This window comes from Prionailurus bengalensis, chromosome A2, assembly GCF_016509475.1.
Source record: "Prionailurus bengalensis isolate Pbe53 chromosome A2, Fcat_Pben_1.1_paternal_pri, whole genome shotgun sequence".
NCBI lineage: Eukaryota > Metazoa > Chordata > Mammalia > Carnivora > Felidae > Prionailurus > Prionailurus bengalensis.
The window spans coordinates 9446160-9471682 of NC_057348.1; the positions used below are offsets into that span (position 1 = coordinate 9446160).

General features: G+C 55.9%; 1 protein-coding gene across 14 annotated transcripts in view; it reads right to left on the reverse strand.

Annotated features, from left to right (window-relative positions):
• Positions 1-25523, reverse strand: part of CACNA1A (calcium voltage-gated channel subunit alpha1 A) — a 213245-nt gene that overhangs the window by 46028 nt on the left and 141694 nt on the right. For 9 of the 14 annotated variants that reach the window (XM_043586739.1, XM_043586749.1, XM_043586742.1 and 6 more), the window contains exons 20-26: positions 19027-19490; positions 17428-17566; positions 15637-15766; positions 10684-10743; positions 10145-10251; positions 3966-3977; positions 1417-1516 (exon numbers count right to left, since the gene is read on the reverse strand). In XM_043586739.1, the coding sequence (XP_043442674.1) occupies positions 1417-1516; positions 3966-3977; positions 10145-10251; positions 10684-10743; positions 15637-15766; positions 17428-17566; positions 19027-19490 (1012 nt within the window). The remainder of the gene's footprint in view (positions 1-1416; positions 1517-3965; positions 3978-10144; positions 10252-10683; positions 10744-15636; positions 15767-17427; positions 17567-19026; positions 19491-25523) is intronic. The other 5 variants (XM_043586748.1, XM_043586747.1, XM_043586745.1 and 2 more) reach the window with 1 other exon arrangement.

Genomic DNA, 25523 nt, shown 5'->3' on the forward strand with positions numbered 1-25523 from the left:
ATCCGCAGAACTGAATACTGCTGGGCCTCTCTGTGTTTCAATGCAAGCAAGCTTTCATGTCCAAAGGGCGGCCACCTATTGGCTAGCGATAGTGCCAAAGTCCTGGTGACAGGGGACATTTCCTTAGGGCCTGCAGGAGCCCGACACTAAATAGTGCTGAATCTCACGGCAACGCACTTAATCACTTTCCACGTCTTTAATCCTCTCGAGCGAGCCAGAAGATCTTGCTTAATTGCTACTGTTAACACCGAACCCTGATACTTTTCCTTTTCAGCCCATGTTCAAAGTCCTTTCCAGGCAATCTTTTTGGCCGGATCTTATTTATTTTGAGAGAGCGCGCCTGCGCGAGCAGGGGAGGGGCCGAGAGAGGGCGAGAGAAAGAATCCCGAGCAGGTTCCGCAAGGTCAGTGCAGAGCCTGATGCGGGGCTCAGTGTCACCAACCGCGAGATCATGTGTGACCTGAGCTGAGATCAAGAGTCGGATGCTTAACCGACTGAGCCACCCAGGCACCCCTCTTAGGCTAGATTTTAAGAACAGTATCTTGTCTTTTGGGAACATGTTTAGTTTTATCTTCTGTTGGGTTCTTTCTGCTCTTCCCGCTTGAGAACCTTGACGCGCAATTTCTTTTTAAAATACGTTCACAGGGGCGCCTGGGTGGCGCAGTCGGTTAAGCGTCCGACTGCAGCTCAGGTCACGATCTCGCGGTCCGTGAGTTCGAGCCCCGCGTCGGGCTCTGGGCTGATGGCTCGGGGCCTGGAGCCTGCTTCCGATTCTGTGTCTCCTTCTCTCTCCGCCCCTCCCCCCTTCATGCTCTGTCTCTCTCTGTCTCAAAAATAAATAAAAACGTTGAAAAAATTAAAAAAAAATAAAAATCACTTAAATTTAAAAAAGTGATCGATGAAATAAACATGAAGAGAGGATACAGGTGGTCCTCAGGTGGAACACCAATTGGAAAGATGCGTTTGAATGACTACGTTTCATTTCCTTTTTCTTTTCTCCTGAATGACAAGCTCTGGGAAATACTGGTTCACACTGTTGAGGAACAGGAGATACTCGAACCTAGAACTGGTAGGTGAGAAGTCAAAAGCTACGTGGGACCAGAAACCTAGTTTCTTGCTTCCCACATTAGGGTTGTGCCCGACTGTTATCCATCCGACAGCTTCGTGGGAATTAGGAAAGGGGATCCTGACCTCAAGACGCTTCATCTAATGGAAAATTGTCATAATACACAGATTCTGTCAGGTCAACGCACTTTACTGCCATCTGCTGGAAAGCTGTAATAATAAATACATCCATCTACGATGGATGTGATGTTACCAGCACCCCTTTCAGTGTCGTGTCCTTGAGCAGTGCTCAACCTGCCCAACCGTACACGGCAGCAACCCTGACGGGCCTCCCACCTGCCCCCATCTCACCTTGAGCTTTGGCAACCGCTTGATGGTTTTAAGAGGTCGTAGCACCCGGAGGACTCGGAGGGACTTAATCGTGTTGATGTCCTTTCCTTTGCTGTTGCCACTGTGGAGGGACGTTAGGGTACGGAGAGGGGGAAAGAGGGAGCAGAAGTCAGTCTGGGTGGGGGGTGGCCCACAACTCCACGTGACCCCGCCCTCTCAGGCCCAGGAGTCTGGGGTGAGCCTGGCACCGGCCTGCCCTTGCTGGGGAAGAGTGGTGAGCACCCCTGCTGTGTTTGGGCTCAAGAGGTAGCCAGCAGGCGGCCTTCTGCGGTCCTGGTCTCAGGACTTGTTAAGGGCCCTCCACCACTTGGCTGGGCCTGTGTAACTGCATGGGGTGGCCCTCAGACCCAGCACGGGGCGGCTGGTGGCACCTGTGGGCTCTCATTGGTGCTGGAGAGCGGGATTCCCTGCCTCCCCTCCCAACGGGATCCAGGAACGAGTTAACGTGGCCCTCCCTCGATATTCCCCGAGCCCGCGCGAAAGCAAAGCACCGGGACGTCAGAGGCTGACGTTGAACCTCTGCCAGGGTCTCAGGCCTCATTCTTCCAGGGTCTCTTAACCCATCTTTTCTACGGGGTTCAGTGTGGGGCCCTAGCCGTACAGCCCCTGCAGAGGCCGTGATACCCTTAAGCCAACCATGATTCAGGTCCCCCAAAAGGAGGGCATTGGGTGCGGCCATCAGAGGCCTGCGGTTAATAGAACTCACCACCCGCCAGTCGCCCGAGCCAGAAACCCGGGTCCCGTTCAGCTTTCTGTCCTCCATCCCCCGTGGGTTACCCTCCTAACCTCTCCATCATCGTCCCTGGCCATCGTCTTGTGCTGGGGTCCCACTACCCATTTCCCAGCCCCCCCCCAACCCGCTCCCTGTCTCCCCCTCCTTCCACCTTTTCCGCACACAGTGGCTCAAAGCCAATGTCACTCTCCTTCTCAGCATCCTTCCGGAGAAATCTGGATGCCTAGAACTGCAAGCTTTTGGCTCGGCATTCAAGGCTCTTCAAAACCTAGCCCAACTTACCTTGCCTTTGCATTCCCATCGACTGCTACACACCCCAAGCCCCAGCCAGACTCTTTGCCTCTGTTTTTGCACCTACTGACCCTGCTGCTAGAAATGCCCTTCTGCCACCTGTCCGTTCCCAGGACTGTGCAGCCTTCGCAGCCAAGTTAAGTGGCCCCTTTATCCGACAGCCTCCCCTGACTGCCTGCGGGTGCTACCAGACCCTACTGCTGTTTCAGAATCATCTTTGCTTCGTCTTTGGCTTCTGGCTTTAGAGAGAGAACTTCTCAAAGGCTTAAACTGTGACCTATTCTTCTACGGTTCATTTTCCCTTTGATCTTGGTTCTTGTCCCCGCTCCCGCCGTGTGCCTGGCGTGCGATCTCAGGACACACGTGAACGGATCCAGATCAGAGTTCTTTGAGGGTCTCCTAGCGAACATCTCCCCAGAGTTACCTCGTGGGTCAGGTGTAAAACCCCAGAGACCCCTCCCATGGTCTATCTGGATACCCCCCCCCCCTTTTTTTTTTAAAGATCTCTTTTCTCTTCATTTTTCAGGGAATAAAGAGCGGGAACTGGGCTTAACCCTGCGGGGCACAGCCATGCTCCAGGATCCCGCTGGAACACGTTTTCCCCTTGTGAAACCCAAAGTCACCGTTATCTCAAGGCCGTGCCCCTGAAATACGAGATGCACGTCGAGAGAGCCACTGAGATAATCTGAAGCAGGACAGGGACACAATTTGGATCGCACGGGGAGACGGCTATTTCTTCCCCAAGCGTCTTTCAGGCCTTTTGCTTTGGGAAGAGCGGAAGTCTCCGTACTAGAACATCAAGCAAGGGGGCATCTAGGTCGTAAGCGGGACCGGCTAAAATCCTGAAGTGCCGAAGGCCTGGCATTTGGAAGCAGGACTCCCGTGGGCAGATCCACTCCTCGGAAAGTGACTCCCCGGCCATCAGGGGGCCCTCTCTCCCAGAAGGCGCTGTGTGCCCTCTGGCCAGGCTGAGAAACAATCTTGTTTACGGAGGCACTGAGGAGTGTTCCTGGCGGGTTGGATCCTGGGCATGCAGGAGTGGCTTGATCAAGGCGTTCTCACCGAAAACCACCCGCTTCTTGAACCACTTTGCTGAGAGTGTAGATGTTCGTTCTCCCTTCTCCCACCCTTCTCCCATCTCGGGGTCTGGACACGCTTACTCCTTCGTGAATCACCTCCCCGTGCTTGTCTGCCTGGCTGAAGGGAGCCCCTGGGGAGGCCCCCCCCCTCCCTCACGTCCCTTCTAATCTCTGCCAAGAACCAGACTAATGGTGGGTTGCAATGGGAAGCAGTTGCCAAGACCCCTGAGGGCTCCCCTCCCTGGGGAGAGACCGAGGGGGGGCTCTGGTCACTGCAAAAAACAGGACAGCAGCAAGGACACGAGGCCATGGAAAGAGGCCCAGAACCAACGTGGCTGCACCAGAGCACAGAGAACGAGAGACAAAATGAGAGAGAGAGAGAGAGAGAGAGAGAGAGAGAACTTTACCGTGTACTGCTCCTGGTGAGGTGGCGTTGGTGGGAGACACAGATCGTAAGCGGCCTCAGAAGAGAGAACACAGAGCACACACATACACGCACGCGCACCTGAGCGCCCCCTGCCCCACCCGGGCACTGGGTTGGGGCGGGGGCGGCAGCCTCAGGCTTGCGGCTCTGGCCGACGTCCATCCTTCCATCTGGAAGCCCCTGTTGGGTCCCCTGCCCTCGGCAGGCTCCCAGCACTGCCCAACCGCACCGAGAAAGCCAAATTTCCAAGCAGCTGGACAGCCAGAGAGTCGTCAACTGCCGAAGGCGAATGCGCCCCTGAAGGTCACTGCCAAGAGCTGGAGAAAGCAAGCCCTTTCCTCCAGAGGTCCCGGGGCTGGGAGGTTTTAGAACGGCTTGCCAGTTGGGAGCTTTGGAGTCGGGAGCACCAGGGTTTGGACCCCAGCTCTGCCTCTAAGGACCGTCCTCATCTGCAAAACAGACCCGGGGGATTCTGGGGCTTGACACACAATAGCCACGGCCTTGCCTGGACCCCCTACGTGACGAGGGACAGGGAGGTCAGTGGAGGGTTCCGATGTGGGCTGTGGTTAGAGCCGGCTCTCAGGAGTCCCGAGAAAACGCGAGCCTAGACGAAGCCACCTTCGCACAACTCCTCTTTGGCCTCAGGCTTGGCCTCGGTAGGACCCTCCGACCATGGCGGGAGGTCGAGGCCGAGAGACCCGACTGCGTCAGCGGATGGAAGCCTTGCCGCTGGGCGAGCACTGTCCAGGATCCCCCTCCCGCCGCCCCTCTCGAAGTTGGTGGTGTTTCTAACAACAGAACGGCTTAAATGCCTACGAATATTCCCGATGGGGTTTTTCCTCCCCCGCCCCCCCTTTTTATTCTATCTCAGGGGTTCTCAAAGCTCAGCGTATCTAGGAATCGCTGCGCACATGGAATCGTGTCGCTTCTTCGTGGACGGCTGACAGATCTTTCAAGGACAGTGACTCCTGCCTAACCCGCTGCCTAACATGGGAGTCTTCTGAAGGTCCCCGTGCCTGTGGGAAGGTGGCACCGTTATGTCTGTTTTCCAGATGAGGAAGCTGAGGCCCAGAGCGGGGGAGCGACCTGCCCAAGGTCACCCAGTGAGATTCAAGCCCCCGGTTCATGTATCTCGGGCTCATATCTTCTCTCCGTTTTAGCACACACAAGGAAAATAATGCCTTCGGTGCAGGGGCTGTTTTGAGGGTAGGGTAAGAAAGGTGGCAGCCTGAGGGCTCCTCCTTTGGCTTCCCGGCGGTTTGGCTCCCGAGCCTGCAGGAGTGGCTTGATCAAGGCGCCCTGCCAGCTGTGCCGGCCTGCCCTGAGGGAGGAGGGGCGGCGCCAGATGGACTCTTGGCAGTGAGGGCAGGATCGTGATCCGCCAGCTGCTGAGAAGTGTCAGGTGGCCGCCCCGATGCATGGGCACAGAGCATGATATCATGTGTGATGGCTCATGAGATGCTGTGTTAATGGCGGTCACGTGGACACGGCACGCAGTCCACAGAAGGAGCAGGACGCACACACACACACACACACACACACACACACACACAGATCTGGGTGAGATGCAGGAGGGGTGGAGACCATCAGCAGAGCTTCGACACATCCCTTGGAGGACCACAGGGATCGTTCCCCCACATCCGAGACGGGGCCACAATCACAGCGCTGAGGCAGAATCCTTGCCTCCACCCCAAAAGGCCAGAACAGCAAGATTCCGAGCAGGCTCGTGTCCCCTTCCCCCGACTCTCGAGGAACCCAGGCTGGCTAGGCCGTCAAGTGCCATCCGGCTCACTGGTGGAAGCTTCCAGGTTCAGGGCTGGGACGCGGGCAGCAGCCCTGAGTCTGACAGCCGAGGCCCACGGCAGCCATCGTGCCAGACTCGCTTCCCTTCACACGCCCTCTGGGCCTCAATTGCCTCATCTACAGAATGGGGATCATGAGACAGCTTCCCACAGGAGGCGGTGGTGAGGGGTTTTCTATTGTATGGGGAAACCGAGGCACGGAGCAGGCTAAGGGGCCTGCACACTGGACACAAACCGGACAGGCTTCCAGGAACCTCTTTCTAAAGCAACGAGACTACTCTAACACCTGTTTGGGGTTCTCAGCCTTGTCTACGAGAAAATGGCACAGGGCAGATAAACTGAGGTACAGGACCAGGGAGAAAGGGAAGCAGGAGACTCTGGGGTTGGGCACTCAGGCTAAGACCCCCACGTCTGCCAACGTTGACATCCATGTAGTAACAAGGGAAGGCCATAAGCAAAGTCCTTACAGGGACTTTCTCAGGCAAGAGGCCAGAACCCTGCAGCCAGGAGGAGGATTCTGAAACGTTTCCGGGGAGGAAAGCAGCAGCCTGGGGGCTCCTTGTCTGGCTTTTTGGCGGATTAACCCCGGGCATGCAGGAGCGGCTTGATCAAGGTGCTTGGCCGGTTGCCCCAGGCCTGCAGCCCTGCCTTGAAAGAGAGATGGCGGCACCCGATGGAGTGTCTGCGGCAAGGTAGGGAGGGTGTGGCAGGGGCCCGAGGGTCCGCCTCTCCCCCCCCATGGCCACCACAGACAGGTGCTCCTGTGACGGTCAGCTCTTCCAAAACCCCGCGAGAGTTGCCGGCCCTTGTCAGGATCCCACTGGCAAAATCTCACATCCCCCAGCTGCTGTGAGATCTGGAGCCCATCGAGGCTCATGGGATGCCCTTAAATCCCAGTCTGGACCTTTTCCTTGCACAGGGTTTAAAAAAAAAACCCACCAAAACCCAAAACAAGAAGCCAAACATTCAAAACAGGGATTTTTCAAGGTCACGGGCTGGCTGGCTTTGTGCCTGAAGCAACTTCGCAGAAGCAGCTGAAAAGATTCGCTACAAACGTGCTCTGCCAGATTTCTGTGAGTTGGAGGCTCGTTGCGAATGCCCTTGGATAACTTCATATTTAAAATGAAAATTCAAAACGAAAATCAGCTCCCTCCAGCAGATTCTTTTGCAACACAAAGAATCCACTCTGCGGATTGATTTTTGGTGGAAAAAATAATTTTGATTTTGCAGACTGCAGAGACTGATTGTAGCTTCGGGGATCCTAGAAACAGCATATTGTGAATTACCAGCTCTTTATGGCCAAAGTCCGTCCTATGGTTGAAAGCCCCCGGTCTTTCGGAGGCTACCCCTTCCCCAGACTGTGAGGCCAAACTGGGGGGTGGAGGTGGGGCGGGGGAATGGGGGGGGAGGGAGGGGGAGGCTCCTTCAGCACTGAAGCATTTGCTGCGGACAGAGGTCTGGGAGGAAAGCGCCAAGGTCAAGGGTGAGCTGACGCGTCAGTCGCCACTTTTTCTGTGCTACACCCAGTGGTGGCCGCGGAGGGCAAAATTCACCACCCAGGGCACAGCTGGCCAAGCGGTGGTTGTGTGTGTGTGGGCAGGGGGATGTGGCCGACAGGTGCTCACCCCTGTCCCTGTCCCCGTCACCTCCTGAGCCCTAGGAGACTTGGGGACTGTTGGAAAGACCTCATCCTGGAGGGCTCGAGGAAGTATGGAAGAGGTGCCCGCCCAAACTTGCCCTCCCTTGTCACAAAGACCGCTGCTGCTCCGAGTATAGTGGGGATCGGGTCTCCTGATGCCCGAGCGTATGCCGAAGGGTCCGCCTTCTCCAGGCCACACAGCCCAGGTTACATGGATGGTCAGGCCCACGTGACCGGAAGATAAGGGCCAGGGCCCGGGGAGGGGGAGAGAGAGGGAGAGGGAGAGACAGAGGGACAGGGAGGGAGAGAGAGAATATGAACGAGACAGAAGGACAGAGGAGACACATCACACACGCTGAATGGGCTGGGTGGGCAAAGAGAAACAGAGAGACACAGAAAGTGATAAACAGAGAAGAGAAAATCGGCAGGGGGGGGGGAGGAGAGAGGCGCACAGAAAGAGGGAGGGAGGGAGGGAGAGAAACGGAAGGGGAAAGAGCCAGGGAGGCAAGTCAGAAGGAAGAGGAAAAAGGGGAAAGGGGAAGAAAGACACAGAAGCAGGGCAGGGCAGGGGATCCGAGACAGAAAACAGAGACAGACAGGGGTGGAGACACAGGTAGGTTATCTCGGCAGTGGGGGGGGGGGGGGGGGGGACAGATTCATTCTAGCCTGAGGGAGGTAAGACGTTTTGGCTCTTCTGAGTTGAAATTTTCCCTGGACCTAGTGTGGGGCCCTCCAGCCACCTTGGAGGAATCGCTCAAATAGCTGACACAGGGAGGAATGACTGTATTTCGTTACCTTCTCATATATACTTCAAAGATCTTTAAAAAACATTTTTTTTAACATTTATTTTTGAGAGAGTGAGACAGAGCACGAGTGCGGGAGGGCCAGAGAGACGGGGGGGGGGGGGGGGGGGACACACAGAATCTGAAGCAGGCTCCAGGCTCCAAGCTGTCAGCACAGAGCCTGACGCGGGGCTCGAACTCACGGACTGCGAGATCATGACCTGAGCTGAAGTCGGACGCTTAACCGACTGAGCCACCCAGGCGCCCCTAAAAATCTTTTTTTTGAAGAAAACTGGTGCTATCTTGATAGGAAAAAAATTGTACTGTTTGTATTTTATATTTCTCCAAATTCCAAGGAGGCGAAATTTTCTTCATTTTTACTAGCTGTCAGCATTCTGCAAAATTTCTGTTCATATCCCTTCCCTTGCCCACGTATCTACTGAGTTTCAGGTTTCTTAGTGATTTGCAACTGCTTTTTACATATGAAGGCCATCGATTCCCTGTCTTATTTGTGGCCATCTTTCTCCCCTCATTCGCTGTGCATTTTACTTATTTCATTTTTTAAAAGTGTCGACCGTTTTAATAACGTAGCCACACTTTGGATTTTTACAAAATCTCGACTGCTCTAATACTGAAATAATCATTTAAAAAAGGGGGGGGAGGCGGAGGGAGTGAGGAAGAAGGAGAGAGAAAGGAGACGAGGTGGAAGACGAGCAAACCTAGAAAGAGGAAAAGAGAGTGGAAGGAAAAGGGGAAAGGGGGTGGGAAGTCTGGCCAGAGTCAGAAATACAATCAGCCCCGGGACCCTCGTCGTAGGGCTCCAGAGGCTTGGAGCCGTCCGGAACCCTGGAACTTTCTTGCTGTTCTGACACAACTTGACCGTATTGTGTCCCCAGGGGAGAATCCGAGCGGGGCCCGCTTTGGTCCTTAAATTGGAAAGGAGCCACCGCTCTGGCCTCCTGACAAACGGAGTCTTCACTATTGGGTTGGGGGGCCATTCAAGAACCCCGAGAGAAGGACGCGAGGGAGCAGAGGCACGAGGGAAGCCTCTGATTTCTCACTGTGGGGGTGAGGCGGGTGGGAACCCCTCTGAGACTTTCCTTTCTGGGACTGACCCACTGCGGTGGGCACACACAGGGTCCGCCAAGAAGACTTGGGGGTGAAGGGCCGGCTAGGTCTCCTCAACCTGCGCCAAATGTCTAGAACTTAAGGAACGCACTGCCGAGTTCGCTCTCGGGGCCCTAAGACCTCGCGGGTGCTCAGCCCTTGGGTACCACCTCGAAATGCTTCCCAGAGCTCAGGAGCCATCTTGGAATGGGTCCCCACAATTTGGGTGCCATCTTGGAGAGAATGGCTGCCCGGCCCTTGGGTGCCATTCTGGGATGGCTACCCACGACCCAGGGGCCATCTCGGAGTTGCACAACGATGCATGGCCTTTCAGAGGGCAGAGAGTCTTAGGACCTGCCGGGACACGTGAAGGACACACAAGGGGAGTCACCAGGTCCACAGCTACTGAGCCTGCAGACACAGGGTGGGGGGGGGGGGTCCGAATTCTCATGCACATTCGTTTCCTGATTTTCTTTTGAGGGGGTCTCAAAGAGACAGCGGTTGGGGTGGAGCTTGTAGAGCAGAGGGAAGATGAAATGTCCCGGCGGGGCTATTCTACCGAAAGCAGCAGAGCGAGGGGCCAGTGACGTGGCTGCGCGAGGAGGCAGAAGGTGGGGTCCCTTGTCTTCCTTCTCCACAGGGGACGTCATGCAAAAGCCAGTCGAAGCTCTTCCTGGCGTAGCATGCGGATGTCCCCCCCCCCCGCCCCCCACCTCCCAGAGCCCACTCTCCCGTCTCTACGCCCTGAGAACACGTTCCCTGGTCCAACGGGCAGCCCCCGGCCGGGGGCGGGGCGCAGAGAGGCAAGCGGAAACCTCAGGAGGAGACTTACGTGAAGGCAAAGGCCACCAGGGCCCCACTGACCACTATGAAGTCGAGAATGTTCCAGAGGTCGCGGAAGTAGGCACCCTGGTGCAGGACGAGCCCCAGGTCGATCATCTAGGGGTGAGAAGAGACGGTGCTCGGGTCCCTCGTCCCACTTGGGGGAGCAGTCCCCACCCTTCCAGTCTCTGGGGGGAAGGGCACCAGGAGGGGACACGCGGAGGGGAGCCCGGTGGACCCCCCCGTCTCACCAAGGGCAGTTCTAGCCTGCTGGTTCTTAGGTCCAAACCTCGATGCCCCCCGTCACTCCTCTTTGTCTCGTTCCCCTCCATGGCTCCCACCTCACTTGGGGTAAAAGCCAAAGGTCTCCCCGTGGCCCACAAGGCCCCGCCGGATCTGTCCCTGTCGCCTCCCTGCTCTCATCTCTCCGCCCTGGGTTCTCACTCCAACACACCAGGCGTTTCTAGTCCCCCCGGGGAAGCCACCTGCGCCAGGGTGGCATTCTTGAGAGTGAAGTTTCCCTTGGATCTTGGCTCTCTCAGAACTCACCTTGATCACCATCTCAAAGGTAAAGACTCCTGTAAAAACGTAGTCAAAATACCGTAGCACCTGTAGGGGATCAAAGCAAAGGGGCAGCAGATCACTGGCTTGCTCCAGCAGAGTCCCCAGGAACCTAGGAAAGGCCCACTGGAGTGTGTGGCCTCCAGCAAAGTCCCCAAGGAACAGACTCTCCAAGCAGAGGGGGAAACACGGCTGCCACATACAGTTGGGCAGGGTGGGCACTGTACAACGGCCCCTCCCACCCCGTCTCATAGTGCACATTAGTACGTTGTGTATGAAACTGTCCAGCAGATGGCAGAAAAGTCCTAACAAAACCACTCAGGGTGGTTTGCTTACCCAAGGGAAGGGCGCCTTTTTTTTTTTTTTTTAATTTGGCCAAAGCTCAATATAAAGGAAAGGTGATCTTAGGGACGTTCAGGGAGGACTGTAACCCTTCTGGCGACCGGTCTGACCTCCCCACGCCCTTGACCTGCTGGGTCTCCTAGGTGAGAAGTCCTAAACATGACCGGCCTTCTAAGCCAGACACTGGATGGGGGGGGATCAAACTCACCACCGTGGTCTCCCCCAGCAGATCTGCGGCCACATCTTCACCATGGTGGGGGGATTCTCCCTGCACCCCTCCCTCCCCCCACTCCCTCGTGCGGGGCCAGGGCTGGGTGGTCTCCACCTGGCTGAGCGACGGCCTGCAGCCTGGCCCCTCTCCAGGCCATGCCATAGCACGGCTCTGGTGTGGCCTTGGCAGGAGGATGTGGTTATGGGGACACAGCAAGTGCCCGTTGGAAGGGCTGATATTTACTGAGCACCACCACCAGAGGGCGCCCGTGAGCACCGCACTCCGGTTAGGGTCCTTCTCTGCCCTAGAAACCTCTACGGCTCTGATCTCACTTGAGGTTAAGAGCCAAAGTCCTCCCGGTGGCCCCCGAGGCCCCGAACGATCTGCCTGGTCACCTCTATGCCTTCACCTCCACTCACCGTCCCTTGTTCACTCTACACCTGTCACTCCGGGCGTCTTCACCGCAGGGCCTTTGTACAGGTGGTTACCTCTGCCTGGAATGCTCTTCCCCATGTCCTGCCCGATTCCCTCTTTATGGCTTGGCTCAACTCTCACTTGCTCGGCGAAGCCTTCCCCTACTGCCTGTTTAAAGTCCTACTTCCTGGCGCTCACAATTTTCATCACCAGACCAACCACCCGCCCCTGCGAACGATTTGTTGTAATTTGTTATAGTCATCAGTAACCTCATCGTCCACGTTCCTGACCTGAGGTCAGCCCCACGCGGCCAGGGACGTTTGGCTATGCCTGTAGTGTCTCCAGCTCATCACACAGGCTCAAGCATACAGTTGGCACTCAAGAAATGTTTGCGGAATGAATGCATGGGCAGCTGGAAGGGTCCTGGGGATCTGTGTGGTCACACCTCACGTTCCCGTTACGCGTGGGGCTTGAAGGGCCATCAGGGCCCAGAGTGGCCAGGATGGCTGGCTCCCTGAGTGGGGGGCGGGGGGGAGGGGTGGCAGGTGCAAGGGGCTGGAAGGATCTGGGTGCAGAGAGAGCAGTTCAGGTGCACCGGGCGGAGGGCTCAGCAGGGCCAGAGGCCTGGCGCTCTGTGAGCTCTGGGAAGGCAGGGACCATCTCCTACCCTGTCAATCCTTGACCTTTAGCTCTGTGCGTGGCACATACTATTTGCTCATTAATTGCTACATAAAGCAATGAATGGAAAGCAGAGAGGGGGCGCCTGGGTGGCTCAGTCAGTTAAGCGTCCGACTTCGGCTCAGGTCACCATCTCACGGTTCGTGAGTTCGAGCCCTAGGTCAGGCTCTGTGCTGACAGCTCGGAGCCCGGAGCCTGCTTCGGAGCCTGTGTCTCCCTCTCTCTCTGTCCCTCCCCCACTCGTGTCCTGTCTCTCTCTCCTTCAAAAATAAATAAACATTAGAGGCGCCTGGGTGGCTCAGTCGGTTGAGTGGCCGACTTCGGCTCAGGTCACGATCTCGCACTCTGTGAGTTCGAGCCCCGCGTCGGGCCCCTGTGCTGACCGCTCAGAGCCCGGAGCCTGTTTCAGATTCTGTGTCTCCCTCTCTGACCCTCCCCCGTTCATGCTCTGTCTCTCTGTCTCAAAAATAAATAAACGTTAAAAAATTTTTTTTAAATAAATAAACATTAAAAAAATTAAAACAAGAAAAGAAGAGAAGAAAAAAGGAATGAGGGGAGTGGGGGAGGGGCAGGCCAGGTGGTCAGGGGAATCAACTTCTGGAGAACTGAGGGGCTGTGAGTTCGAGCTCCCACGCTGCGTGTGGAGATTACTCAAAAATAAAATCTTATCAAAAAAAAAATTCTGGGGGCGCCTGGGTGGCGCAGTCGGTTAAGCGTCCGACTTCAGCCGGGTCACGATCTTGCGGTCCGTGGGTTCGAGCCCCGCGTCGGGCTCTGGGCTGATGGCTCAGAGCCTGGAGCCTGTTTCCGATTCTGTGTCTCCCTCTCTCTCTCTGCCCCTCCCCCGTTCATGCTCGGTCTCTCTCTGTCCCAAAAATAAATAAATGTTGAAAAAAAAATTAAAAAAAAAATTCTGGAGAACAGAATTAAGTCGGACAAGAGGAAATCAAGGAAACCGAGAGACCAATAAATCAGGTTTCACTCTCTCGGATGTGCTGATCCTTTGCCCTATGCAAATGACAATTTCCTGTGGCTCAGTTTACTCCAAGCAGGTGCTCGGGCTCATTTATCCCAGGGAAACGCAGATCAAAGTCCCAGAGAGCCTCTGTGTCATACCCACCAGGTCGGCCAAAGGAGTCTCCAGGCCCCAAGGTTGACAAGCCTGGGGAGCGGGGGGGTGGAGGGGGCACGAAGTTGGGTGACAGAAGAGAGGCACAGAATTATTCCATCTGTTTTCGTGTCAGAAATGAGCAACAACACCCAACTCTGGCGCCTAAGGGTGCCCAAGCCGGTGGGAAAATTAGAGTAGCTAAGCTCGTTCCAGAAGGGAGGTCCATTCTGGTTACCGCTAGGGTTGGGTTATCCAGCGTGGACCCTTGGGGCTGGCGCATTCCCCTCGCGGAGGCTGCCCTGTGCCCCTGAGGGGGCCGAGCACCCCTCTGGATGCCAGTAGCGCCCCATCTGCCCACCCCAAGTCGTGACAACCCAAATGTGTCTCCAGATGTCCCAGGATGTGAACCCTGACTTCAGAGGGAGGGAAAGGGGGCACTGAGGAGATGTGCCCGGTGTGGGGGGTGGTTTTGCTTCACTTCCTGCCCCGTGGGGGGAGGGGGTCCCCGGGCATCAGCTGGCCGTGTGGGGCCACAGTGCCCTTGAAGAGGGGAGGGCTTCGAGGAGAGAAGTTTCAATTGCAAGATGCAGCAGGCAGGGGCCGGGATAAGGCTTTGCAGACGCCCCGTGGGGCTGGTCCGAGCCCCGCCGGGCTCCCTCAGGTCCAGGAACCGCAGCGGTACCCCCGCCAGTGACAGAGCCTTCTCTGACCTCCTAGAGTCTGCAGGGGGGTTGCTGACCGCTCCTGGGACACCCCCTCCCGGGCCTGGCTCCCTGCAGTCCCCGGGGGTGGGGAGAGCTGGCCGTAGAGAACAGAGCGCAGCCTCAGCCCTGCCCTGGTGCCCGTTTCTTCCGGGAGCCGTGTTCTAATTATTTCCTGCCAGCTCCCCCCTCGGGTCCCCAGGGGCCCTGCCAGGCCTGCAAAGGAAGGGAAAGTGCAAGGTAAGCTGCTGTCGGGCAGGCTTGATTTATGGGGCTCGCCAGCCTCACCAGGCTCCTAACCTACTTAGCGAGGGCGGCAGGGCCTGGCTCCCAGCGGAAAATGTGCCCCTGGCTCCGGGCAGGGGGGCAGCGATGGGGGGGGGGCAGGAAGGAGCTGGGGAAGGAGGTTCTGCCACCGGTGTGGAATCTGCCAGGCCCTCGCTTCTCAGTGCCTCACTTTCCCCTCTCAACCACAGGCACGCGCCCATTCTTGCTGGGCAGGACGTAAGGGGAGCCATGCGCACAGTAGGTGCTCAAAAAACGGACACAGTTGAGGGAAGCAGAAGGAGCGACAGGGGAGGCAGCACTGGGATTCCGCCGTGTGATCTCGGCCAGGTCACTGAACCTGCCCGAGCCTCAGTTTCACCATCTGTCCAATGGGGATACCTGGGAGAGCTTACATGCCAAGTGCCGGGGCTTGTGCTCTGAACACAACCACCACTCAGTTATCAGGAACCGATGGCAGACCCTGCGCCCCTAAAAGGAGAGCCTTGTAGCTCTCCAAACAGCTGAAAGTGTTTCTGTGTCAAAAGAGTTCTTTCTTTCACGGTTCCTGGGCGGCTCAGTCGGCTAAGCGTCCGACTCCGGCCCAGGTCATGATCTCACGGTTCCTGGGTTCCAGCCCCTCGTCGGGCTCTGTGCTGATGGCTCAGAGCCCGGAGCCGGCTTCGAGGTCTGTGTCTCCCTCTCCCTCTGTCCCTCCCCCACTGGCTCTCTCTCTCTCCCCCTAAAAATAAACAAGAATTGAAAAAAAGCAGCGTCCTTTCTCTTTCAAAGCTCGTGTCAAAGCCAAGATCAAAGCCAAGAAGTCTGTTGGGTGAGGCCCCGCGGCCGAGGGGATACCTGTGGAGCACCCCTGCCTGGGTACTCCCTACGTTCCAGGCAGAGGGTGCGCACCCCCACCTAACGCCAGCCTCGCTCCCTCTGCCCGGGATTTCAGCAACTTCCGGCCCCTCCTGCCCTCGGCCGCCTTTCCCCCACCAGGTGGCACAGTCACAACTCCCTCGAGGGACGTCCCGGCCCCAAGAGCTTACGTGACCAATCAGGGCTTCCCCGCCCCACCGGAAGCCGTGGTGAGCCCAGGGCTGTGCCCAGGGGTACCCCTGACATTCCTTCCAGCCTGGCTGGCAGCGTTGAGGACGCAGGGGAAGGTGGCCCCTAGCAGAGCGGCCCGGCCAGGAGGGCGCCCGCGGAGCGGGACTCACGTTGTTTCGCGGTGCGTTGGGCTGCACGGGATCCTCAGCCGCCAGGGCGATGCTGCTCATGGCAATGACCATGAGGATGCACATCTCAAAGTAGCGCAGGTTCAGGATGTAGTGGCACAGGCGGCGAAGGCTGTGGGGACAGGTGGGTGTGCGGGGGTCCACTCAGACTGTGGGCTCCCAAGCCCTTTCCTCCTGTAATCTCCTTCTGTCACCTGCCACCACCTGAGCTCTCTGACTCCCAAGGTTCTATACCCCACCCAGTGTCAAGATCTTCCCCCTGGGGGCCCTCTCGGGGGTTCATGGAGCCCCAAGAAGGTGGCGGGGGCGCCCTCGGCCAGGGAAGATAGTCACAGGCCCTGTGGATAGGTTCCTTTCACTTCCAAACAACCCTCTGGGAAAATCCTGATTCCCGGGACGAGTTGAAGAAATACTGTTCTTGATTCTGCAGGAGACGAAAGGGTTTTTTTATGCATAAAATACCCTATGGTCAAAGAAAATTGGGAAATTCTGGGTTAAACAGATTTCTTTCTTTCTTTCTTTCTTTCTTTCTTTCTTTCTTTCTTTCTTTCTTTTAATTAATTGAGTGACCTTAGGCAAATTACTTATCCCCTGTGCCTCAGTGCCCTATCTATGAAATGGCCGTAATAATGGTGCCTACCTTACAAGAATGTGAGGCTCCGAAGAGTTAATATATGCCTGGCACATAGTAAGGGCTCCAGAAAAATCAGTTACTGAAATGATTAATCGCGGGCCTTATCAGAGCCTTTGATGGGGTCCTAGGATAACACTTAAGTACTTAACCTCTTAAGTGGAGCTAATAATATTAATAAATATGTCACAAAGTTGTGTGAAGGGCAGCAGGGCTGAGTGGTTAAGAACAGGGATGCTGGTGTCAGTCTGTTTGGGCTCTCCCACTTGCTTGCTGTATGAACTCGGACAGGTGACTTCACCTCTCTGGGCCTCAGTTTCTTCATCTGTTAAATGGGCATACACATAGTACCAATCCCATAGGGTTATTATGAGAATTTTTTTTTTTTCCCCAGTTTGTAAAGCACTCACAACCGTGCCTGGCACTAAGTGCCACATAAGTGTTTCCCTAACAAAATAGATAGTTTCAACCAAATAAAAAAGGAAGCACGCAGAGTGAGACTCAAGAGTCTCAAGAGGCAGGTTACAGAAAGCAGTTACCGCCCAATTTATGTGACGTGAGTTTTCTTGGTCAGGAAGCACTTTGAGGGACCAGGGTGTCAAGGAATAGCCTTCGGAAAAACGCAACCCTCCATCAACAACCGTGACACGCATGTGATAAGTCTCTCCCCTAAATAATCTTTCCTCCTCAAGGATGCCCAAGACAAAGGGCTATGGAACTCAGAGACCATCTGCCTAGAATCCAAATCCTTGTGGAGCACAGGTTAGGAGCCAGAGCTCAGGGACCAGGGCCGCCAGGTATGACGGTACAGGTTGCGCACTGCACAAGGCAGCCATGTCTTAGGGGTGCCTCTCACATTACAGACCGTGTAGAGTTGAATATTTAGGACAAGGATTTCTAGCTGATGGCAGGAAGGGGTCTTCCCCCCCCCCCCCAAATCAGTACTTTATGAGAAATTTCTCTCTTACAGGACTTAGGAAGAGAGCATCCGTTTCTCATCTGCTCAAACACCCCTATGGGACTAATCGTGATCTGGGAAGCAACTCTCCCCATTACCCTGCATCTGGGCCTGCCCTCTGGCTTGACTTCGAGTGCCCCAGTGGGAGCCCCGGGCCCCTGCCCTGGCCACAGGCCATACTCACGGGTTGGTTGTAGAGAGGATAAACATAGAGCTGTAGGGGGGCATGGGCTTGGGGCCGTCTTCCCCAGGGTCGTCTTCCTCCTCTTCCTTCTTCTCTTCCTCCTTTTTTGGCAGTGGGTCTGGGTTGGCGTTTTTGTTCACTGTGGGGACAAGAACCAACACAGGGCTCCCTCCGTGGTTTCCCACAAGCCTCTGGGCTCCTGTCCGCTCCCCAGGGCAGACAATAAGCGGGCTGACATTTATAACGTGCCTACTATGTGCCAGGCACCACGGTATGTCGTTGAATCCTCACGTGACCCTACGAGGTTTGTACTTGATAAGCTCCGTTTTACAGACAACGCAGCTGTGGCACAGAGAGGTGAAGTGACTTGCCTAAGGTCACACGGATTTGAACCTGGCCCCAGCGTGGTCCCTGCACTCGACCACTCGATAGACAACCTTGAGTCTGGTGGGACCCTCACAGGATATTAACACAAACCTGCCCCCGTCCCACCGGACTTCATTTGGAGGCAGGTAACATGAGCCCCGATAGCCCCACTTTACAGATGGTAATACTGAGCTCTCTCTTCGTCAAACTGCGGGGTTTGCCCCCCATTAACACCTCTCTCTTGATGGGAAGCGTCACTACCCTCCTGAGCGTTGATTCTGCAGCCTAACCTTGCTAGGAGTCTGTGGGCAGGCGGAGTGTCCCTGAGCCTCAGTATTTCCATCTGTAAAATGACCAGACTCACCCTGTGGGACTGTGGTGGGCGTTTATTAAGCAGACTCACGGAAATCACCTACACAGAGCTGACAAGTAAGAGGAACCATCTAGTTACATCTAGTTCCGAAATAACAAGCTCGGTGGGTCGTTTCTAAGTTCTCAGTGCTCCTCTGACCCCAGTCTCACATGGTGGGGGGTCTGGGGGGTCAAAAACTGCCAGTCTCTCAAGGGTCTAGGCCTGAGCCGTGCAACAGTGGCTAGTCCGAACCACGAAAGGCTGTAAGTGTAAAACACACTGAATTTCTAAGACAGAGTACCAGAAGAAGAACGTAAAATAGACAATTAATCACGTGAAAAATACTCATCATAGGTTGAAATGGTGGCATTTTGGACACATAAATAACACTCTGGGTTAAACGCAACTTGTTATTAGAGTTCATTTCACCTTTTTCTTTTTTCTCTTTTACATCACTCCTTCCTCCCACCTTCTCTCCCTTCTTTCTTTCCATATGGATGCTAGAATGCTTCAAACTGCACACGTGGCCTGTGTCGCATTTCTTTTGGACAGCGCTGCTCTAGGGAATCATGGGAGGCCCCCTCAATTTCCATCAGAAGGATCCATGGTGGCTTCCTGGCTCCCCTCTGGGAATTTGGGGTGCAGGCAATATCGCTAAACCCTCCCGAGTTGCACAGATATTAACCCTCCCGGCAGTCCCGTGGGGGCGGGACCCACGTCTATGCCCATTCTGAGAGGAAGAAACCGAGGGCAGAGAGGTAGGCTCAACTGTCCAGGGTCCCCCAGCCAAGCCTCCGGGGACTGGGCCCGAGGCGGCCGCTCCGGGGACCCCGGGTGCCCCGCCCGGTGATGTGTGGAGGCGAGGGGGGTGGGGGTCTCACCTTGGACGACGGTGTGGTTGAGGGGGGGCGGGCAGGCCGGGGGGATGTCCACCGTGGTGTGGTCGGGTTTCCTGGCAGTCTTTGCTGAGTTGGTCTGTGTGCTGCTGGGGTTGGTGACGATAAGGCTGTTCTCGGGGGTCTTGGGGGGGCCGGGGTCGGACGGGTCCCCCGGGTTGTTGGGCGCCCGGCGCCCGGCGGCGTTCTGGGGGTTCGCGGCCACGGCGGGCGGTGCTGGCACGGGGCCGGGGTCGGTGCTGTTTCCGGTCCTGGAGGGGCTCTGGGGTAGGCCGGGGCGGCCGAGGCTGTCGTGGGCGCCGGCCGACCCCGCGGTGGCCAGCTTGTTGTTCCTCATGTTGTCAATGTCCTCGGCCAGCGGCGGGTCCTGGCGGCCCAAGTCCTGCTGGATTGGCCGGGTGGTGGACAGGTTGGGGCCCGACACGGGGACCCCGGAGCCCTGGTTCTCTCTGTAGAAGGCAGGCCAACGAGAAAGGACCCGAAACGGAGTTAGAGGAATAGAACGCATGTTCTGGACCCCGCCCCAACTTTCTGCCAGAGCCTGCATTCAGCCTACAGGCCCCCCATTAGCTCCTGGGCAGGACTGGGGCGCACGGTGTTTTCTGGAGTGGCTAAAGGAGACACGGGGACACCAGCCCTCTAGGGGTACAATTGCCTCGTGGCTTTACATGCCTGCAGTATTTACGTCCCCTCCCAAAATTCCAGTTTGGGGGAGCACTCAATACAGGCAAGTAAACAACATAAAAAATAACAAAAGTCATAACAGCAAACGCCTCGGTAACACACAAGCTCGCAGGTGCCGTTCTAAGCACTTGACCTCTAACCACCCTTGTGTCCTCAGCCCCGCGAGGCGTAATGACTGGCACCGTTTTACAGATGAGAACATTGTAGCCCAGAGAGGTTAAGTCTGTTGCCCAAGGCCACACAGCTGGTGAGTGAACTGGGTAATTTTTCACAGGGATACGGGTGTGACGGGCAAAGGGCATCCCAGGCAGAGGGAACCCAGCCGGTGCAAGGGTCCAGAAGTGGGGACAGGCTTGTTGAGCTTCAGGAGGCTGGTGTGGCTGGAGGTGGAGAGGGAGGGAGACGCGGCGGGGAGGAGACTGGTGCCTCAGTTACTCAAATAATTAACACTACGTAGATGGACACGAGAAGAAAAGAACCTGAGCGTTCGGGGGCACGGGCGGGGAGGAGACAGAAATGTGAAGGGTCCCGGCTGATTTTCCACCTTGGTGCCCTCTGGGACATCAGCTCTGCGAGGCAAGTGGTTTATTTTTGTCTCTCTTGTTCACAGCTGTGCATCCAGCGTCAGAACAGGGCCTGGCACCCGGCACACGCTTGGCCGCTTCTCGTCAAATGGTCAACCAATGCCCCCATTTATCAGATGAGGACACTGCGGCCCGGAAATCCCACAGGCCCAGACCGCCCATCGACCCCTGCCTCCCCTCATCTGCACACTCACCCCTAGCTTGGCAGACACCCCCCGCCCCCCCCAGGAGCCGTGGCCCCAGGGAAGGCAGCTGGGGTCTAGGGCCTGTCTGGTGCCTCCTCGGCTGGCCCCAGCTCCGCCCGCCTGAGCCAAGTGCACCCGGCCCCCCAGTCTGCTCTGTTCACTCTCACACGCCCCCCTGGACCCTCGGTCTTCGGACGAGGGGCCTCATCCTTCCCCAGTCCCTGTGTGCCGGCCCCGGTGAAGTCCGTTTCCTGGAAACCCCAGGACGTCTGTCGTTTACAATCTCAATGACTTCTCCCTCCAGAGGGTTCTACGATCCAGAACTTCTCTCTCTGGGGCTCCTGAAAGGCTGCCCCAATTCTGCTTCCTGTATCCTCCACTGCTCCTCATAATAGCTCACCCGTGTACCAGACTCCACAAAGCAGCCCCTGTGATTCTCAGAATCGCTGTGGGAAGTGGGTAGTATTGTTAGTCCCATTTGACAGATGAGGAAACCGAGGCTCGGAAACAGGAAGGGCCTTGGCCCGAGGCCACACAGCCACAGCCAGTTGGTGGCAGAGGCAGCTTGGAGCCCAGACGACAGGGCTCTGGTGCCCATACTGCTAAACCCCTACCTGACACCCCGCTTCTCTAAGCAGTCTGAGATCTCCCCGAAGGCTTAGCCCAGCGCTGATGGATGCGGGGGCATCCTTGGCACTCGCCCTCATGGCCAATGGCGTGAGCCAGCCCCTGGCTCCGTCAGCTCATTAACTTCTCAAACAATCTTAGGAGGCTGGGGTCACGATGCCTCCCATTATACAGATGCGGAAACGGAGTCCCGGAGAAGCCGAGTCGTAATAGAAAATGGTTTTCTCAGGCTGTCCCCACCACACGCTTGCTCAGGACACCGGAAGCGAGCAAGAGACAGCACTTAGATCATCACACCGTTCGTCGACCAGCTGGGAGATCAGGAGCAATCGCAGGCACCACAACCCAGGCCCGATCTGGAAACGTCCATCCACCTAACCCTTCTTCGTTTTAGTTCTGCATTTTACCTTGCAAAAGTCCAGTGTTTTTAGGAGGCGGAAGGGCAGGCCCAGCCGGGTTTCTCCCTTCTCAGTCACGAGAGTGGGCCAGAGTGAGCTGGGTTTGAGTCTCGGCAAAGCCACTCGCTCGCTGTGTGACCTTCTGGGGTTTGATTAACCTCTCTGAGCCCCGGGTCCCTTGTTTTAAAATTACGAGTATAGCAGCGGAACCTTGCCTGTAACTTGGGGACTACGGTGGGGATCCTAGAGCCGATGTGCCGTGTAACCATCGGCGAATCACTCAGCCTGTTTCTAAACGGTCACCGGGTGGGCGTGGTGAGTCGCTATGAGGAACACACGTGTTACCGGGCCGAGGGCCGGGTTTTAAACCCGCTGGGTTTAGAACCTGTTTGGGACCAGTGACCCTTCATCCTTCCCAACACCCCTCTTTTGGAATAGGAACGTCTGCCCCACGTCTGTCCCCCGACTGTATTCTGGAGGCAGGGAATCTGTCCTTCCAGTTTCCCATCCACAGAGGGACAGGGATTTGGCCCCCAAATGGATCTTACCCAGAGTCTCACCCACACCCGACTTAGAGGATGAGACTTAGGATCTCCGAGCTGGTGCGGTGACGGACAGGTTTAGACTTCTGGGGATGCTGGGATGGGGAGGTGAGTATATGCCGCCCGTGAAATGGACACACATTTGGGCGGGGGGGCGTCAGAGGGCGGACGGCAGTGGGTCGAATGGTGGCCCCTCAAAAAATATGTCCAGATTTTCCTAACAAGAGAGAGCTATCCCTAGCACAAAGCAGGCTCGGGTGAATTTCTATTTCAAAGAGAACCTAGATCCCTCGGCCACCGTGTGAAGAGGTCACACTAAAGAACACAGCAGCTGAGACCACGGTGAACCTCGTGGGGACGTCAGCCTCCCGCCCGGGGCCAGGAGCCCCTTGTCTGGATGGAGGGGCTGCAGGCGTTCTGTCCTGTTTCGCTCCCTCTGTCGACCCTGTCTGCTGTGAAGCCTTCCTTCCGAGCTCAGCCTGCAAGGCCACCGCACATCGATCTCCAAGGAGAACTCAAAAGGGGCAGAAAACTTTGAAGTCAGGCCCCTTCCCCCCTCCCTCTTGGGGACGTGCATCATCTGCCCGGAATAGGCAGCCGGTTGCATAACCCCGTCTGCACCGCGTGCCTCTGCCAGCTAATCACTTCAGCATCCTTCCGCCAGGGGCGATGGCCACCTTGCCCGGGGCGTGCTCCGGCCCCCAGGAGCAGAGGACGGTCCTGCTTCCCTGGGTCACCAGGCTCTAATCCCCACAACCACCTCTGCTGGAGGTGGGACTAGCATCAGGCCCATGTTACAGGTGAGGAAACTGAGGCCCGGAGAGGCAAAGGCATTTGGCAGGTGTCCCCCAGCTGGGAAAGGGCTGGGCTGGACTCTGGTTCTACAGATTAAAAAAAAAAAAAGTCTATTTATTTATTTTGAGAGGGGGGAGGGGCAGAGAGAGAGAGAGAGAGGAGAGAGAATCCCCAAAACTCCACATTCAGCGCAGAGCCTGACTCGGGGCTCGACCCCACGACCCTGGGATCATGACCTAAGCCAAAATCAAGGGTCAGACGCTTAACTGACTGAGACACCCAGGCGCCTCTGGTCCCACAGATTTTAAGCTACGGCACCACTTGGTGAAGAAAATGTTGCAGTGGACAGCCTGGGGGCACGGAATGGGGGTGCTGTAAGATCAGGGCGTGAATGGAGGGCCCCTCTTCTCCCCACGCAGGACAGACTGTGGGGCTCAGCGGTCCCGGATGTCTCCGTGCTCTTCCTGGGGTCTGGGTTTCATGGTGATGGGAGGGAGCAGGTGAAACTATGGCACCGAGATGTCAATTCTGGGGTGACACAGACCTGGGCAAAAGACCTCCCTGCTCAGCCGTGTCCAGCAGGAAGAACTGCCCAGGTCTGTGACCCACAGCGTTTTACCGGGAGTCAGGGAAAGCGCTACCTTCCCTTTGGTCACCCCGGCGTGGGGGATCTGGGCACAGAGGCTACCGAACGATGTAGAATGAATGAAACAGAATGTGCTTCCATCCACTTTCCACCGGGATGAGCTGGGCGGGGGGCATTTAAAGCTGGGGACGCCGTCGAAGAAGACAGGAGGTGTAATTGGGGGAGAGACAGAAAGAAACAGAAAGGAAACAATTCTATGTATATTGTCAATGTTTTGGAGAAGGGAAAACACAGAGTGTGTCTGGGAAAAGGTCTAAGAAATGACAAAAAGGAAAAATGCAGGTGGCAGACCCCTTAGGCAGGTCCCCTGGCTTGTCACCGTATAGAACTGAAATGTCTTTTTAGTATATCATATTCGTGAATGAATGAGGGTTTCTCTTTGCCATTCTTTTTTGTTTGTTTGTTTGTTAAAGCATGTGAATGCCTCGTCTTGGATTTTTTTTTTCCTCTACAAGTGTCTGAACCTTCACGAAGTTTTATCTCCCATGAGCATTAGAACCTTTCCATAAGCCAAATGAGTAATGCCTCTCCTGGCCAGGACATCTGACGTGCCCATTAATAAGGGAGTAGCAGATTGGGTGCTTTGGTGGGGGGCAGCGGGGATGGGGAGGTACTTTCTGAGAGGAGGGGAAGCAGGGGCCATCTGTGGGATTCGGGAAAGCTGGGTTCTTATCCCACTGCTGCTATCGGCTTGCGGTGCCTGGGGAAAATCCCTTCCCCTCTCTGGGCCTCAGTTTCCCCATCTGTGAAAGGAAGGAGCTGGGGTGGTCACTCTAAAGGCTATGGATGCAAAGATGTTTTTTATATCTGCTGATGAGAAAATCCTAATGGTGTAAGTGACACTGATAACAGCAATAGCCATCCAGCTGACCGGACGGCTCAGTCAGTTGAGCAACTGACTCTTGGTTTCAGCTCAGGTCATGATCTCACGGTTCATGGGATCAAGCCCCACGTCCTGCTTGGGATTCTCTGTCTCCCTCTCTCTCTGCACCTCCCCTGCTCAGTCTCCGCCCCTCAAAAATAAGTCAACTCAAGTCAACATTAAAAAAAACAAAAAACAAAAAACAAAAACCCAGGCGCCTGGTGGCTCAGGTCATGATCTGGCGGTGAGGAGTTCGAGCCCCGCGTCGGGGCCCCTTCGTGACTTTCTTTCTTTTTTTTTTTTTTTAAAGCAGGTTCTAGGCCTGGCTCATGACCCTGAGATCACGACCTGAGCTGAGATCAAAAACTGGACACCCGACCGACTGAGCCATCCAGGCGTGCCCCCTCCGCCCCGCTTCACGACTTTCTAACGTCCCTGACACGGCCGAAAAATCTGCTCGTGATGACCTGCGTCTTTAGTTTTAACGTGACTCCGTTCTATGTATCGGTGTATCTCGTATGCGTGAAATACACACCCCATGTCCCCGGAATGCAGCTACTGGACGCACTGAAGGAACGCCAGACCCGATCGCATATGGAACTTCACCAAGGGGCGTTCTCCACTTGGGAAAATCTCAACACTGGTGGCCACTCCCTCGTGTCACCTGAACGGCCCACAGCACCCGGAGCCCGCCAGCATTTCCAGCTGTCGCATTCCTGGGGACTCTGCACGCAGGGCCTTGCGTCACTTAACTTTGCCCTCTGGACTCTTCTCGACTCAAAGTGTGGTCCCTGGACCAGCATCAGTCTCCCCTGGGAGCTCCTTAGAAAGGCAGAATCTCAGGCTGCACCTGAGACCCAAGGAATTAGAATCTGTAGTTTAAGAAGATCCCTGGGGATTCGCGCACACACTCAGTTTTGGTTAAGTGCTGGCCTAGTGCCTATGTCATATAACAGAGCCACTTAAACACATCATTAAAAAATCAATATGATGCCCTCGTGGTGATAGAAAAGAAAACTAACGGGACATCAATGAATACAAGAACGATGTCTGTTTCAACATCGTTGGGCTCCTATATATAGAATCACCACAGGACCGGAAGCAGTGTTCCAAAGTACCAAGAACACGAGGATGCTGTTTCCCACTGGGCAGGGCTCTG